The sequence below is a fragment of the Paroedura picta genome, chromosome 15 (genome assembly GCF_049243985.1).
Source record: "Paroedura picta isolate Pp20150507F chromosome 15, Ppicta_v3.0, whole genome shotgun sequence".
In the NCBI taxonomy this organism is placed as follows: Eukaryota; Metazoa; Chordata; class Lepidosauria; order Squamata; family Gekkonidae; genus Paroedura; species Paroedura picta.
In genome coordinates, this window is record NC_135383.1 from 9,820,946 (window position 1) to 9,834,387 (window position 13,442).

General features: G+C 50.0%; 1 protein-coding gene across 1 annotated transcript; it reads right to left on the reverse strand.

Moving 5' to 3' along the window:
- Positions 1-1,380: 1,380 nt before the first annotated feature.
- LOC143824613 (taste receptor type 1 member 1-like) lies at positions 1,381-8,122 on the reverse strand. The gene is made up of 5 exons (XM_077312042.1): positions 8,010-8,122; positions 5,626-6,417; positions 4,591-4,797; positions 4,092-4,212; positions 1,381-3,241 (listed from the first exon to the last, which is right to left on the reverse strand). Exons 1-5 carry the CDS (start codon positions 8,088-8,090, stop codon positions 2,301-2,303), a joined length of 2,142 nt encoding a protein of 713 aa, XP_077168157.1. The 5' UTR covers positions 8,091-8,122; the 3' UTR covers positions 1,381-2,300.
- Positions 8,123-13,442: the final 5,320 nt, after the last annotated feature.

Below are 13,442 nucleotides of genomic sequence, written 5' to 3' on the forward strand. Positions count from 1 at the left end.
TCCCTGCCTGTTTTCCAGTATGTCTTCCTGTGACGCCGTCTCCACGGTAAAGGGTGTTAAGCCAGTATCTGTGCTAAGAACAGCTGAGTAATGCTTTCCATTTTCTAGACAGGTCTTTTATTTGGGTCAGTGACGGGAGTAACTCTAAACAATATTCAGATGGCGTTTCTGCACAGAGAGTGTGTAAAAACGCAACTTGGCAATCGGCAGAAGGCAGCCTCATCCCATTTCTCAAGCCCAAATTAAGCTCTGACAAAAGTCCAGCTTTTTAAAATGATGCATTTACTTCATTTATAGCCACCCTTTCTTCTCAGTGGGGACCCAAAACCAGCTTACACCCTTCCCCTCTGTCTTCTCCACACAACGAACTTGCGAGGTGGGTTAGGCTGAGAGTGGGTGGCTGCCTCCAAGGTCACCTGACAAAGCTTCCACAGCAGAGTGGTGATTCGAACCTGGATCTCTCAGTCTAACAGCCACACCACAATTAGGGTTGCCAGCTCTGGATTGAGGACACCCAGAGATTCTGGGGGGGGAGGAGGAAACTGGGGAGGGGCCTCAATGGGGTGTAGTTCTATAGAGTGCATCCTTCAAAACAGCCATTTTCCCCGGGGGGGACTGATCTTGGTCATCTGGAAATCAACGGTAAAAGTGGGAGATCTCCAGGTGCCACCTGGAGGATGGGAACCCTAACCCACTTGCTGTCCAACGTACCACAAGTAACTGGGCCAGGCAGGAACGAGGAGCAACTGCCCTTTGCAAACTTTAAAGTCATGCCAGAGCTGCAGATGCAAAGCGACCTCTTTGACCTCCATGTAAAACTTCAGAGGTTTGCCTAGCAAATGAACTGGTTTGACTGTTCAACTCATGCAAATGCAAGATAAATGTGAAGACAAGAAATGATCGAGGAAACAGTCATTTGCATCGGCAAATGCATTCTGGGTTTCGGAGAAAGGGGACTGTTTGGTCAATGCCATGAGGCATTTTTCATGCTGATGAGGCACTAATGACTCCTGATTTTAATTTTCCTAGCCCCTATTTATAGGAGGCCTAATGCGTGCGTGCCCCCAGTGGCATGGGCTGCACTACTTCCCCTTGCAGATGGGGGCTCAGATTTTTAGTATTTCCCCTCCACATGAAAAACTCCCAGCACATTAAAAATCAGCCGTTAAGGGAGAGAAGTTCTGCTTCACATGGTAGTCTTAGCAATTTATGAGGATCCAGCTGGTTTTCCCAACAAGCAGACTTTGTTGAAGAAAATCTCTTTATTGAGGAAACAATGAATCTGGACATCTCTAGGTTCTTGCTGAGACTGAGGCACGTTAAGTCAGTTACACTATGTCTATACATCCCCCTTCACTCCCCCTGATCCCAGCTTTGGGCATGGAAGCTCCAGACCTCATCCCCCTTCCTTCGTCCTGTGAAACAAAAGTTAACTTGAGGTGCTGCCATCCCACCCAGGAGAGGGAGATAGCTGTTCCCAAAACACTTAATGGATTTACGACCTAGCCCTGCCAGAATGGCCGACCATCCATCCTGGCACCCCTACCTCCAAACCACCTGTGAACTCAGGTGATTTAACTAAAATGGAACTACATTGGCTTAAGCAACCACACAAAACATGGCAAAAGCTCATCAATGCATGATTTTCACAATATAGAGCTGGTGTGTGTGAATGGGAAATAATCCACCCCCTTTGTGTCCAGAGGGGTCCACCAGTCCATTCTCCTGGCCCAGCCTTCTATGCCAAACGGACTTTACGTGTCAGCCAGGGTGACGGGTGCAGATGTGACCAATCGTGGGAGTTTGAGAAGTCTCCTTCAAGTCCTCTGAAATGCACGGTTCCAGAACAGCGCGATAAGATCAATGCAGCATAAGGCAGCTCGGAACCAAGATATATCAAAGGGCAACAAAAAAAAGCCTTTTCCATTTCATCTGTTCTTTTACCGGAGGTGCCAGGTGGCAAAGTCATCCAAGATTTTCTCCAGAAAGAAAGTCTTTATCTGGCCCCTGTGTCAGGGAAGAGGGGATGAGGCCCACGAGGATTCTCTGAGCAAGGGGGTTACAAAGAGTCAGGCCTTGCATGATTTCTTTTCCGAGGTGCTACTGCATTTCGTCTCGCCGTGGCCACTGGTTGGCTGGTTCAAAAGCCCCATGATAAAAGCCCACAGGGCTTAGGCTACGGAGCCACAACGCCTCCTGCCCAGCCCAATCGAGAGGGGCAAGCGAGCTGCTGACGTGCACATATGTTCAGGCGCATGGGGGCTTTGCTGGAATGCCCCCTTGCGGGGGGAAAACGGGCTTTACTTGGCAGAGTTGCGGGCAGTGGTCGTGTAGGCCTGGATGCAGGTCTGGAAGTGAGCGACGGTGTTGGCCTGCGGCTGGAAGAGGATGATGTAGCATTTGGGGAGGAAGAAGGTGCACAGGATGGCGTAGACGCTGGTTTGCCCTGTGAACATCTGCAGGGTGGCGATCTGCCTCCCTTTCCCTTCCGTGGTGCTGTAGATGAGCATGAAGCAGCCCCAGGCCATGAGAAAGACCAGCATGCTGATGGTCTGCAGGCGGGCTTCGCTGTAGTTCTTGGGCAGCTTCCGCCCCCAGAAGGCGAACACGAAGCAGGCCCCGCACAGCAGCGTGATGTAGGCCAGCACGGCCCCCAGCCCAAGGTAGTGGCCCTCGGAGCACCGGAGGAAGATCTCCTTCTTGCTGACCGCGTCCCTTTGCAACGAGGGCGGGGAGAAGAGAAGCCAGAGGAAGCAGACCAATCCCTGCACCCCGCAACTGACGGCGACAAAGAAGTACGTCCCCCGGTACTTGATCCAGTACCTGTGGACCATCGGGAGCCTGTGGGCCATTTTGAACACAAAGACGATCTGAAAGGAGCGGGCCAGGAGGCAGGAGACGCACAAGGCGAAGCTGACGGCGAAGACGGGCTGCCGGATCCGGCAGCTGAGCGAGGTGGGCCTGCCGACAAAGAGGCCGGTGGTGGCGCAGCAGGCGAGCAGCGAGCCCAGCATGACGAAGGACAGCTTGCCTCCCGCCGCCTTGACCACGGGGGTCTGCCAGTGGGTGGCAAAGACCAGCAGGCAGCCGCACAGCAGGAGGAAGTCGACGAGGGTCAGGATCAGCAAGGCCAAGATGATGGTGTCCCCGCCGTCGAGAAAAGTGAGGGTGGGAGGGAAGCACCGCTGGCTTTTCTTCGGCGACCAGGTGCCCGACGGGCAAGGGATGCAGGCGTCCAGGTCTGGAAGGAAGAGGCCGATGGGCTTAGAGCTGTGTGCTTGTGGAGGGTCCCCACACATTTTCCTGGCACCCACTTGCTGCTTCTCCAAAACAGTGTGCCAGTTTTGGCTTTTCCTCCAGCCCACTGGAGGTGGGAGGAGTTCAGAAGAACCAGAGAGCAGCCATTTGGACATAGATGCCACTGTTATAGGAGGATATTTATCTTGGAACCCCCACCATTTTGTGACAGGCTCCAACGGCCTCTGGCAGCCATTCTATGTTTGGCTGCCTCTCTCCTAGTGGTTGGGATGCCAGCCTTTGGACATATAGCTCATCTCCAGACTATGGGGAAAGGGTGCAAGCACCGGGTCATGTCTGACCCTTGGGGTGACGCCCTCCAGCGTTTTCATGGCAGACTCAATACGGGGTGGTTTGCCAGTGCCTTCCCCAGTCATTACCGTTTCACCCCCCAGCAAGCTGGGGACTCATTTTACCGACCTCGGAAGGATGGAAGGCTGAGTCAACCTTGAGCCGGCTGCTGGGATTGAACTCAGCCTCATGGGCAGCGCTTTCAGACTGCATGTCTGCTGCCTTACCACTCTGTGCCACAAGAGGAAGCATAAGAGAGTGTAAATAAATGTGAAACGTTGAAACCAGGCAGTGGAACGTGGGGCAGATCCTATCCTAAGGCTCAGACCAACTTGTTGGGGAAGAGCTTTCCATTTCAACACCAACTTTAAAGGAAACGCTGATTCTCATCCATGCAAACATCGCTCTGCTCGCAGTAAGATTCCTACTTGGGGATCCCGTGCGAAGTTCCCACAGCCCTGCACAGGTGCCGACACGTAAGACGGCTCAGGCTTTGTTCTTACGTGTTTGGTTTGGGAAGGTCCCCTCCAGACAGTCTTCACAGCGACACGAGCACTCGTCCAAGGATTGCTTGCTCCGGATCTGGCCTTTCTCGCACTCCGTGATGCAAACAGACTGGGGGACCTGGAGAGGAAGTACGTGGAGAAGTGGAGGAGTCAGCCGGGAACACACGAGGAAGGAAAGGATGTGTGGTGGGCTGATAAAGATTGCCTTGATACACAGCCAACGTGTTTCGGAACGTGAAACCGGCTGGCTCCGATCCAACTAGTGGTCCTTGTCAGGCGGGAAAGCTCCATCTTGCGGGCTCTGCGGAAAGCTGAGAACTCCAACAGGGCCCTTAGCTCTTCCGGGAGCTCATTCCACCAGGTTGTGAATGAATTAATGCTTGGCAACACGGTTTAGGACCTGACTTTGCACAGAGCAGCTTCAGAGATTCAAGGGAGGTTCACACCCGCTTTGGCACGACTGCCCTTTCCACGGTGTTCGTGGTTTTTTTTTTACCTGGCCGTCTGGCGTTGCCCATCTAATCCGGCTGCTCGTGAGGTTCAGGTTTTCAGAACTAAAACTGCCAATCTTCCTGGCAGTGGTTGTGCCATTTGCCGTGATCCAGGTAAGCACGTCATAGCCAAGGAAAAGGTCTCCTTGGGAGCTGAATTGGATGGTGTTGTTTTGCAGAGGGAAGTTCACGTGGTATAACAATTCGTAAAGCTGCAAAGCGAGAGAAAGGGTCATCTGATTTGACTCCTGAAAACAGTGGACAAAAATGTGTGTGTGTTTGGGGGGGTGACATTAAACTAACAAATGGAACCCTGCAAAAAGTTGGTGTCACCCACAGGACCAATCTTGTTTTAATGAAACCGCCCCCAAATTCTTCACTGATCTGGGAATCTTTGTCTCACTATCGGGCCATATTGGATAAATTGCTTCAGCTGCAAAAGGCAGGGGAGAGTCGACCAGCCTCCCATTCAGTTTACCAGCATGGTCCTTATACATGGAGCATGACAGCTGTATTTATTATTATTATTATTATTTAATTTATATCCCGCCTCCCCCTGGAGGCTCGAGGCGGGTCACATAAAAACCAATTAAAACAATAAAAGCTTCCTGGTTGGCTTCCTGCCTTAAGGTGTCAAGTTGAGAACTGCTCCCTTTAATGACAAGGGGAGGTGTTCCAGGTGATCTTGAAATGTAAGCAAGAATGGCACCAAGGAGGGAGGAGATTTTACCCTGTGTCTCTCCCAAACCTTTGCCTAGCCCTAGCTTCAGCAACAGAAAGTCCTGAGTACCCGTTTGTAGTTTCCTAAATAAACTTCCAAGCCTTTACTCTATATATTCCCTGTCATGTAAGGAGTTCATAGTCCGACGAAGAGTGCTTGCACTCAAAAGCTCACTCCCTGAATAAATCTTTGTTGGTCTTAAAGGTGCACCTGGACTCTGATTTTATCGTGCGACTTCAGACCAACACGGCGACCCATTTGAATCTGGACGTTGAGCTTGCCTTTCCGGGGAAAACTACCTTTCCATCTTATCACATACCTGCCAAGGTTCGAAATCTTCGTCTCTCTGACAGGCCCCCATATCGTCACACCTGAGCCGCATGTGAAGGGCCTCTGCGACAGCGTAGATGGCAGCATAGCTGTAGAAGGACCAGTGCCAAATGGAAGACTTTAAAATGCCGGCCAAATCTGCCTGGGACAGCGAGTGGCACTCATCACAGGACTGGCTGCAGCTCTCGGATTGGGCCAGGTTTTCAGATCCGGACAACACCAGACTGGTTCTGTTAGTCGGCACGTTGCAGTGCATAAATCTCTCCAGAAAGCTCATGAACTGAGGCAACTTCACCGGCTTGATGGTCAGGCCGATCACCGTGCCGGTCTCCCCGATGCCCCGTATCGAGGCGATCCATGCGGATAAGATCCACGACTCCAGGGCGATCCAAACTTTTCCAGTCACCTTCAGCTCGACGACGGCTTTGAAGAATTCATAGACGACGGTGTCCTCCCCGTAAACGATAGTGATGTTGGTTTTTGCCTTCACGGTGTTCCTCACAATCCTCCGGAGCTGGATCTTCGCGATCTCGTCATCGCCCGTCATTACCCCCTGGTAGGTCACGCAGATGCCCCTAGCGGAGGCTTCGGCAATCAAGGTCTGGATCGCTTTCCGGCTTGACTTGGTTCCGCTGCCCACGGCGGAAACCCACTTCCAGTCAAAGGCCTGTATCAGGGAAAGGATCCCGAAGATCTGGTGGTTCTCGCTGGGCACCATGCGGAAGAGGAGCGGAAACAGCTTTGCGTCAGAGAATCTCTGGTCTTTAGCGCCGTAGCTGATCTGGAGAGACAGACGGGAGAGGAACACCCACCTCCTTCATGTTAGCGTGGGGGAGGCTTTCTCAACCGGGGTTTTGTGAAACCCCGGGGTTTCTTTTCAGATAGGGATACGTAAAATAGAATGGGAAAACAAGAAAAGAGTCATACATAAGATGTAGCCATTGCTGAGCCTTCAGATGGAAAGAACCTTCGATGCTATAAAGTTTGTGTTTTTTTTACTACTTATGCCTATAGTCTGTATAATATTGCCATTGTTTTTGGAAATCTTTGGGAGATTTACCATTGACTAAAACTGGTTAATTTTGCCATCTTTGATCATTCAGCATCATTATCTAGCCAGTCCCTTATTGTCGGAGTTTCTGTGCCTTTCCAGATCTTTGCCAGAACAATTCTAGCCACAGTTGTAGCACGAAAGAAAAAAAACCTTGTGCCTGTTGAGAAATATTCTCCGGCATTACATTTAACAACATATATTGAGAATGCGTAGGAAATGTAACATCCAACGTTGATTCTAATATGGTATGGCTATTAATCTGAAATTTCCTCACTTTTTTACGTCTCCACCACATATGATAGAAAGATCCAATGCTTTCTTTGCATCTCCAGCACTTCAGAAACCCCCGGGGTTTCTTGGCAGCCCTGGAAGGGTTTCCTGAATGGGTGGGAGTGAACTAATTTTTTAAAATATATTTTTAAATTTGTTAAGCAGTGATAGGCCCAGAGGAAGATGAGGGATCCCAGGTGTGTGTGTTCACAGCTATTCTTCCCAACCATATTCTGCACCATTTTGCCACTTCTGGGGCTTCTGGAAGCCTGAAGAATGTTTCAGAGGTTTCCCAATGAAAAAAAAAAAAGATTTCCAGAGACGTAAGAAAAATATACTCCATTTCTTAGGTTTGTTGTGGCCTGGAGGATAAAGATCACATCGATGACTGCAACGTGCACAAAAATGAAGGTGACGGTTACACAAAGCCATGGAGGGATCTTGTTAAATCAGGCTTTCGTGAACACCTGGGGTTTCTATCTAGACAGCCCGGGAAGGGTTTCCTGAATGGGTGAGAGTGAATGTTTTATATATTGCTCACCACAGGGGTCCCAGGGTGACTGAAAACCCTTAAAACAATACCATAGCAAGCTAAAAAGCAACAAAATCAAACAATACAGACTATAAAAAGGAGCCAACGATAAATGAAATGTTTCCCAGATCCTAAAACATTTGTACTGCCAGCTCCTCTCAGAAAACTAATTTGTTTATCGTATGGCAAGTCTTGTATAGTCCGGAGATCTGAGGATTTTCTGGCAGCCAGGTAAGGGGCATTCGGAGGTGGGTCACTATTTCCTGCCTCTGTGATACACCCCTGACTGTTCCTGGAACAGTAACACCACCACCACCCTCATTGGTAGGGGTTGTAATGTAACCATTACATTATCCCAAGAGCATGGCCAGACTGGGACCGCTACCGTGGTGAGAATATATCAAATGGCACCATTAGATCAGTTGCTCTTTCTGCTCACACAAGGATTGCCCAAGGACGCTCAAGGACATTTCTACGCAAAGGGAAACAGAAGCACAAGGTCACCTGGGCAGCTCACCAGAGGGAGATGGTACAAGGTAAGGACCCGAGAGGTCAGGAGCGTCATGTCCACATCGTCAGGGCCCACCACGGCCACCATTCTGTTCGAAGAACCTCTTTGTAAGCTGAGCAGGCGCTCCGGTGCCAGCTGCAGAGTGGCTTGCAGGTAAATCGCCTCGTGGCAGGTGTCCCACACGTGGTAGCCCAAGGTGACATTGGGGAGAATAAGGGAGGAATTGTTTATTTCTTCCACCGCCAACCGCATGGCCTGGAATTGGCTATAGCCCCATTCGTTTAACCTGCGGAAAAGACACAGGGGGCAAAATCCAGGTACAGGAAATGAATACGAAGGATTGAAAGCATGTATTGGTAACGTGCTCAAGCAGAGTTGGTTCCCATCTGATAGGACTGCAGAATGTATAGAAACAACAGAAGCAACTCCTAAGGAATAACCCTCCTATGGGGGGCCTGAAGCAGGAAGTGAAAGGCTGCTTCCCTCATTCCCCCCTTCAATTTCCCCAATCCTTTGCTTGCAAGTTCAGTCCAATGGGCATTTGCCCATGACAAGTGCCTTCTCTGTCACTGCTCCCACCCTAGGCAATGGCTCTGTGGTCTACACTGCCAGACATAGCTTGCAGTTAAAGGATCCTGGGATATAGAATCACAAAATAGAATCATAGAATCATTGGAACGGGCCAGACCGGCTATCCAGTCCAACCCCCTGCTCAGTGCAGGATCAGCCGACGGCATCCTGGTTAAGTGTTTGTCCAGCTGCTGCTTGAATGCCACCAATGAGCAGCACTTAATGTGCACCGCTGTGCACCCCCCACATGACCATCTTCAAGGATGCAAGACAGTTAGGAGCAGAGGTGCAGAGATCGGGGTCAGTAGCAGTGGGGCCTGGGCCCTGGCAGGTGCCCCACCTGTGGGCATGTGGAGGCCGGTCCTGAGAGCAGCTCGCCCCGGAATAGAAGGGTTTACTCACTCTGTGCACGAGGGCAGCTCCGGTTCCCAGCCTCTGCTCCTCCACGTGGCGTTCTCGTGGACTGGAAACAGGCCGCCAATAATGAAGTCCCCGGCTAGGCTGAAAAGAGTCTCGCAGGGGTCAGAGGCACCCCCACGATCCACCAGAAGGACAGCCATCAGGAGCCACATGGACATGACTGGCTGGGTCCAAAGGCGAGCGGTGTGGTGGCCGGGAGATGGTCTCAGCCTACCTTTAGAGGAACAGGAGACTTGCTGGACACCACGGCCAGCCACCTTCACCTCTGCTGGTTGACCGTCCCCTCTGAGTGCTGCCAAGCGGAAGATCTGGGCCTTATGGAGGAAGCCGATTTGGTTGGATGGAGAGGGGGGAGCCTGGTGTTTTCCATGCCTCTGCTTCTGCTTTGCTTAATGGAGTCAGCCAGCTGGATGGGGAACTGGCTAAGCCAACCAAAGGAAGCAGACCCAGAGGGAGGCAGGAAGACAAGCTCTGGTTTGTGCAGCACAACCTTTCTTAACTTTTTTACCACTGAGAAACTCCTGGAATATTCTTCAGGCGCTGAGAAAGCTCAGAAGTGGCAAGATCATGCAGAATATGGTTGGGAAACACAGCTGTGGACACGCCCACCCCAGGCCCCTCCCCTTCCCACCATCTCTAGGCCCATCATTGGCCATTCTTTGGGGGGGGGTCAATGTTAAACAATAAATGTTTAACATTGAAAATATATATATATATTGAAAATTAATTAACTCCCACCCATTCTGAAAACCCTTCCAAGGTGTCAAGAAACAGCTGGATGAGAAAGCATGCCCCATGCTGATATGGTGGAGGTGGGCATCTAAAACAAAATTATAATGTCAACTGCATTTGCAGTGGCTCAGCTCTGGTACACATTTCCTTCTTAGGTGCAAAAATCTTTCCTGCCCACCTGGAATTGCAGTGACTCGGTCTCCTGGCGCCACCTTGTGGTAGACACCCAGCACTACCATGCTGTAAGAGAATCGAGGAGGATCGGAATGTGTTTGTAGCATTTTCTAGTGCAGAACCAGAAGGAAGTTGCAATTGTTTTGTTTTGGGGGTATTTGGGTGGAGGGAACAATTTCTCTGTCTTATCATCTGTCTTTTGCTGGCGTATTCCCCATTCTCAGGACTGAACATGACCCATCCTATCGCGTTAATATTACGGACTGTAATTTAGTAGGGTCTGGAGGGTTTTTTTGATAAATCGTAATCTGGGTTGGGATTGGGCTATTGTTCTTGGGCTATTGTTCTTGGGATATTGTTCTTGGGATATTGTTCTTGGGATATTGTTCTTGGGATATTGTTCTTGGGATATTGTTCTTGGGATATTGTTCTTGGGATATTGTTCTTGGGATATTGTTCTTGGGATATTGTTCTTGGGATATTGTTCTTGGGATATTGTTCTTGGGATATTGTTCTTGGGATATTGTTCTTGGGATATTGATTTTTGCTGTATGTCTTTATGTTATGTGTTGGGGAGGCTATAAAAAAGCATTGGTTCCATGCTGTGACAGCACAAGCCTCTGAAAAGGTGAGGGAAGATGCAAAAGGGTATTGGGTGGTTCAGAAAGCAAATGTAAATGCCTGCAGGTAAGTGGCATCTCCCATTCTGGAATGTGACTCTGATTTTATCAATAGGCATTCTGCATTCTCACTTCAACAACCATAGGAATGCGCATTAGCTTAGCAAATTCCCAGGCGTGGGGACTGGGCAAAGAAAGCCAGCAGTTGTATGCACAACCACGGAGTAATAAGCACCAAACAGTGCAGGGCTGGGTGGTGGAGCACCAACCTTGCTTGCAGACGCTGTCGAGTTTCCCAACCCCACCATCTCCAGGGTGGTAGTAGGTGGTGTGAAAGACTTCCATCGGAGACCCTGGAGAGTGGCTGCCTGTCCGAGCAGGCGATACCTATGGCGATAGACCAAAGGTCTGACTCAGTGGCAGGTATCTTTATACAAGTCACGTAAAAGAAGGTCCACATGAGTGTGCCAATAAGGGGACAATGGATCTGTGTGCATCTAGGGCAGTCTTTTTCAAACTTCAGACTGTAGAGGAGCCCCTGATATAATTTTTCAGGCTTTGAGGACCCTGGAAGTGATGTCAGCTAGCCACGCCTCCCTGCCACACCCACCAGAAGTGGCTCCATACACCCTTCTTTGCTCCCTTTACTACTACTACAGTGTCTCCACCTTATGTAGGCCAGAAAGAAGGGCAGGAGCTGAGAAGACAGCCAGACCCACCCCCCATCCCACTCCCCTCCTTTGATTATTACACAGACGGTCTACCCACCAAAGCCTTCCAAGCTCCCTAGCTTGTGGCCAAGTCCCTCTAGGCAGGAGGAGAAACGCCACGGACCCCCTCCAGACAGAAGGAGCAACCCAAAGGCCCATCACAATCCCGGACAGGCTCCCATCGGGACAGGGTCCAGACCCATCCCTGGTCCTGATTTCCGAGGAAGGAGGAGAAAACCGAAGGCGTTTCAAGATAATTTTATCAAGATGCTGCTTTCAAAATGCAGGCTTTCTTCGTTTTAGCAAGCCACATATCTGGTGTGAAAATAAAATCACTAAAAAAAAAAAAAGGCAATCCACCAGCACAGGTTTTAAAGTTCCTAGCTTTTTCTCCTACTGGTGACAAAAGGATCCCCACCCAGAGAGCCAGCACTAGATCCACTGTATGTGCATCAAATATACTACTGTCAGATCCAGAACTTAAAGATTCTCATTTCCCCAAGAACATCCATCCAAAATTCTGACTCCAAGGAGGAGCTTTCAAACCTACGGAATCCCAGCCACAGTCGGCAACTCCTGCCTCCAAAAAAACAAAACAAAACAAAAATTGTAGTCCAAGCCAGGGAAGGGCCAACCGCCAGGCCCAGAAAGTGGGTAATTACAGAGGTTAGAGCGTCATTTAAGAGCGCTCTCCGCCGACAGTGAAGGCGGAACCGGATGGACACCATTACGAACTTGCGGTTCAGGTTTTGCAAAAGGAGAGGCTGGGATGATTAAGGGAATGACAGCTCGGGTTTGCATGGAGGTACCCGGCGCAGGAGCGCTCCTTGAGCTGCTAAACACAGGCCTGGCCCCAACGTGTCATTAGGGAGATGGGGGTCATCCAACCCTAGGACAATTATGCGTTCGTGAAAATTGGCATGTGGACAAGGGTTAGACGAGGTTCAAATTACTCTGGAGGATGCTCAGAAAGGTTTCATCTAAACACTGTCCCCGGTGGAATATTTGGTCATTTTTTTTTTTTTAGTGGAGACAGAGCATGGCAGAGTGGTGTCAGGCTAAGGCAGCCTTTTTCAACTTTTTAACCACTGAGAACCTTCGAATATTTCTACAGGCTTCGAGAAAGGGACACGATCGTGCAGGATATGGTTGGGAAGCATCGCTGGGGACATGCCCACCTGGGGCTCTTTCCCCTTCCCACCCCCTTCCAGGACCATCACTGGCTATTTTTGGAGGGGCGGGGAGCTCAACATGACCATATATGCTCATATCACCGGATAATTGTTTTACACATTTAAAAGATGTATTAAAAATTAACTCCCACGAATTCGGGAAACCCTTCCAGGGCCACCAAGAAACCCCAAGGTTTCATGAAACCCTGGGATAAGATCCGGGAGGCCCAGATTTGATTCTCCACTCTACTGTGGAAGCTCCTAGGGTGACCTTGGCCCACTTAGTCCTTGACCTACCTCAGAGCTGTGTGACCATAAAGGTAGAATTGAGGAGAGATGAGGAGAGAATGTCGTAAGACTTTTGGTCCCCATCCCTGACAACCGAGGATAGCTCATGGGACCACCACGAGCAAACCTAAAATGTGCTGCCGTTCTGAACCTCGGCAAGAAACTCCCTTCTCCAAGGGGAAGGGACGGTGGCTCAGCGGCAGGGCTGAGTTCACGTTCAAAATATCCCAGGTTCGATCTTCAGTGAAAAGGATCGAGTGATGAGAAAGACCAGAGGCCCTGGAGAAAGGCTGCTGGCATACTGCCCTTCACAGACTCAATTAGATTCAATAAAATCAGAGTCCAGTAGGACCTTTAAGACCAACAAAGATTTATTCAAGGCGTGAGCTTTCGAGTGCAAGCACCCTTCCTCAGACTTGCACTCGAAAGCTCCCACCTTGAATATATCTTTGCTGGCCTTAAAGGTCCTACTGGACTCTGATTTTATTGTGCTACTTCAGACCAACACGGCTACTCATTTGTATCTATCGATTAGATTCAGTATAAGGCGGCTTCACGTGGTTTCAAACGGCCGGGAGGGGCACGGATCCGCACCGTTCCTTTCTGGAACAGTTCTGACTGAGCAGGGATATCAGGACTCTCTCAGCCTCACCCACCTCACAGGGTGTCTGTTGTGGGGAGAGGAAAGGGAAGGTGATTGTAAACCACTTTGAGACACCTTTGGGTAGAAAGCCCATGTAGAAAGCAAATGTA

Bases quoted from the DNA above. Each gene is read 5' to 3' on its own strand.
- LOC143824613 (XM_077312042.1), bottom strand. From the start codon at position 8,090: ATGGTGGCCGTGGTGGGCCCTGACGATGTGGACATGACGCTCCTGACC. The intron at 4,798-5,625 runs GTATGTGATAAG...CTCGCTTTGCAG, and splicing joins AAGATTTCGAACCTTGGCAG to CTTTACGAATTGTTATACCA. The intron at 3,242-4,091 runs GTAAGAACAAAG...TCTTCCTTCCAG, and splicing joins GACCTTCCCAAACCAAACAC to ACCTGGACGCCTGCATCCCT.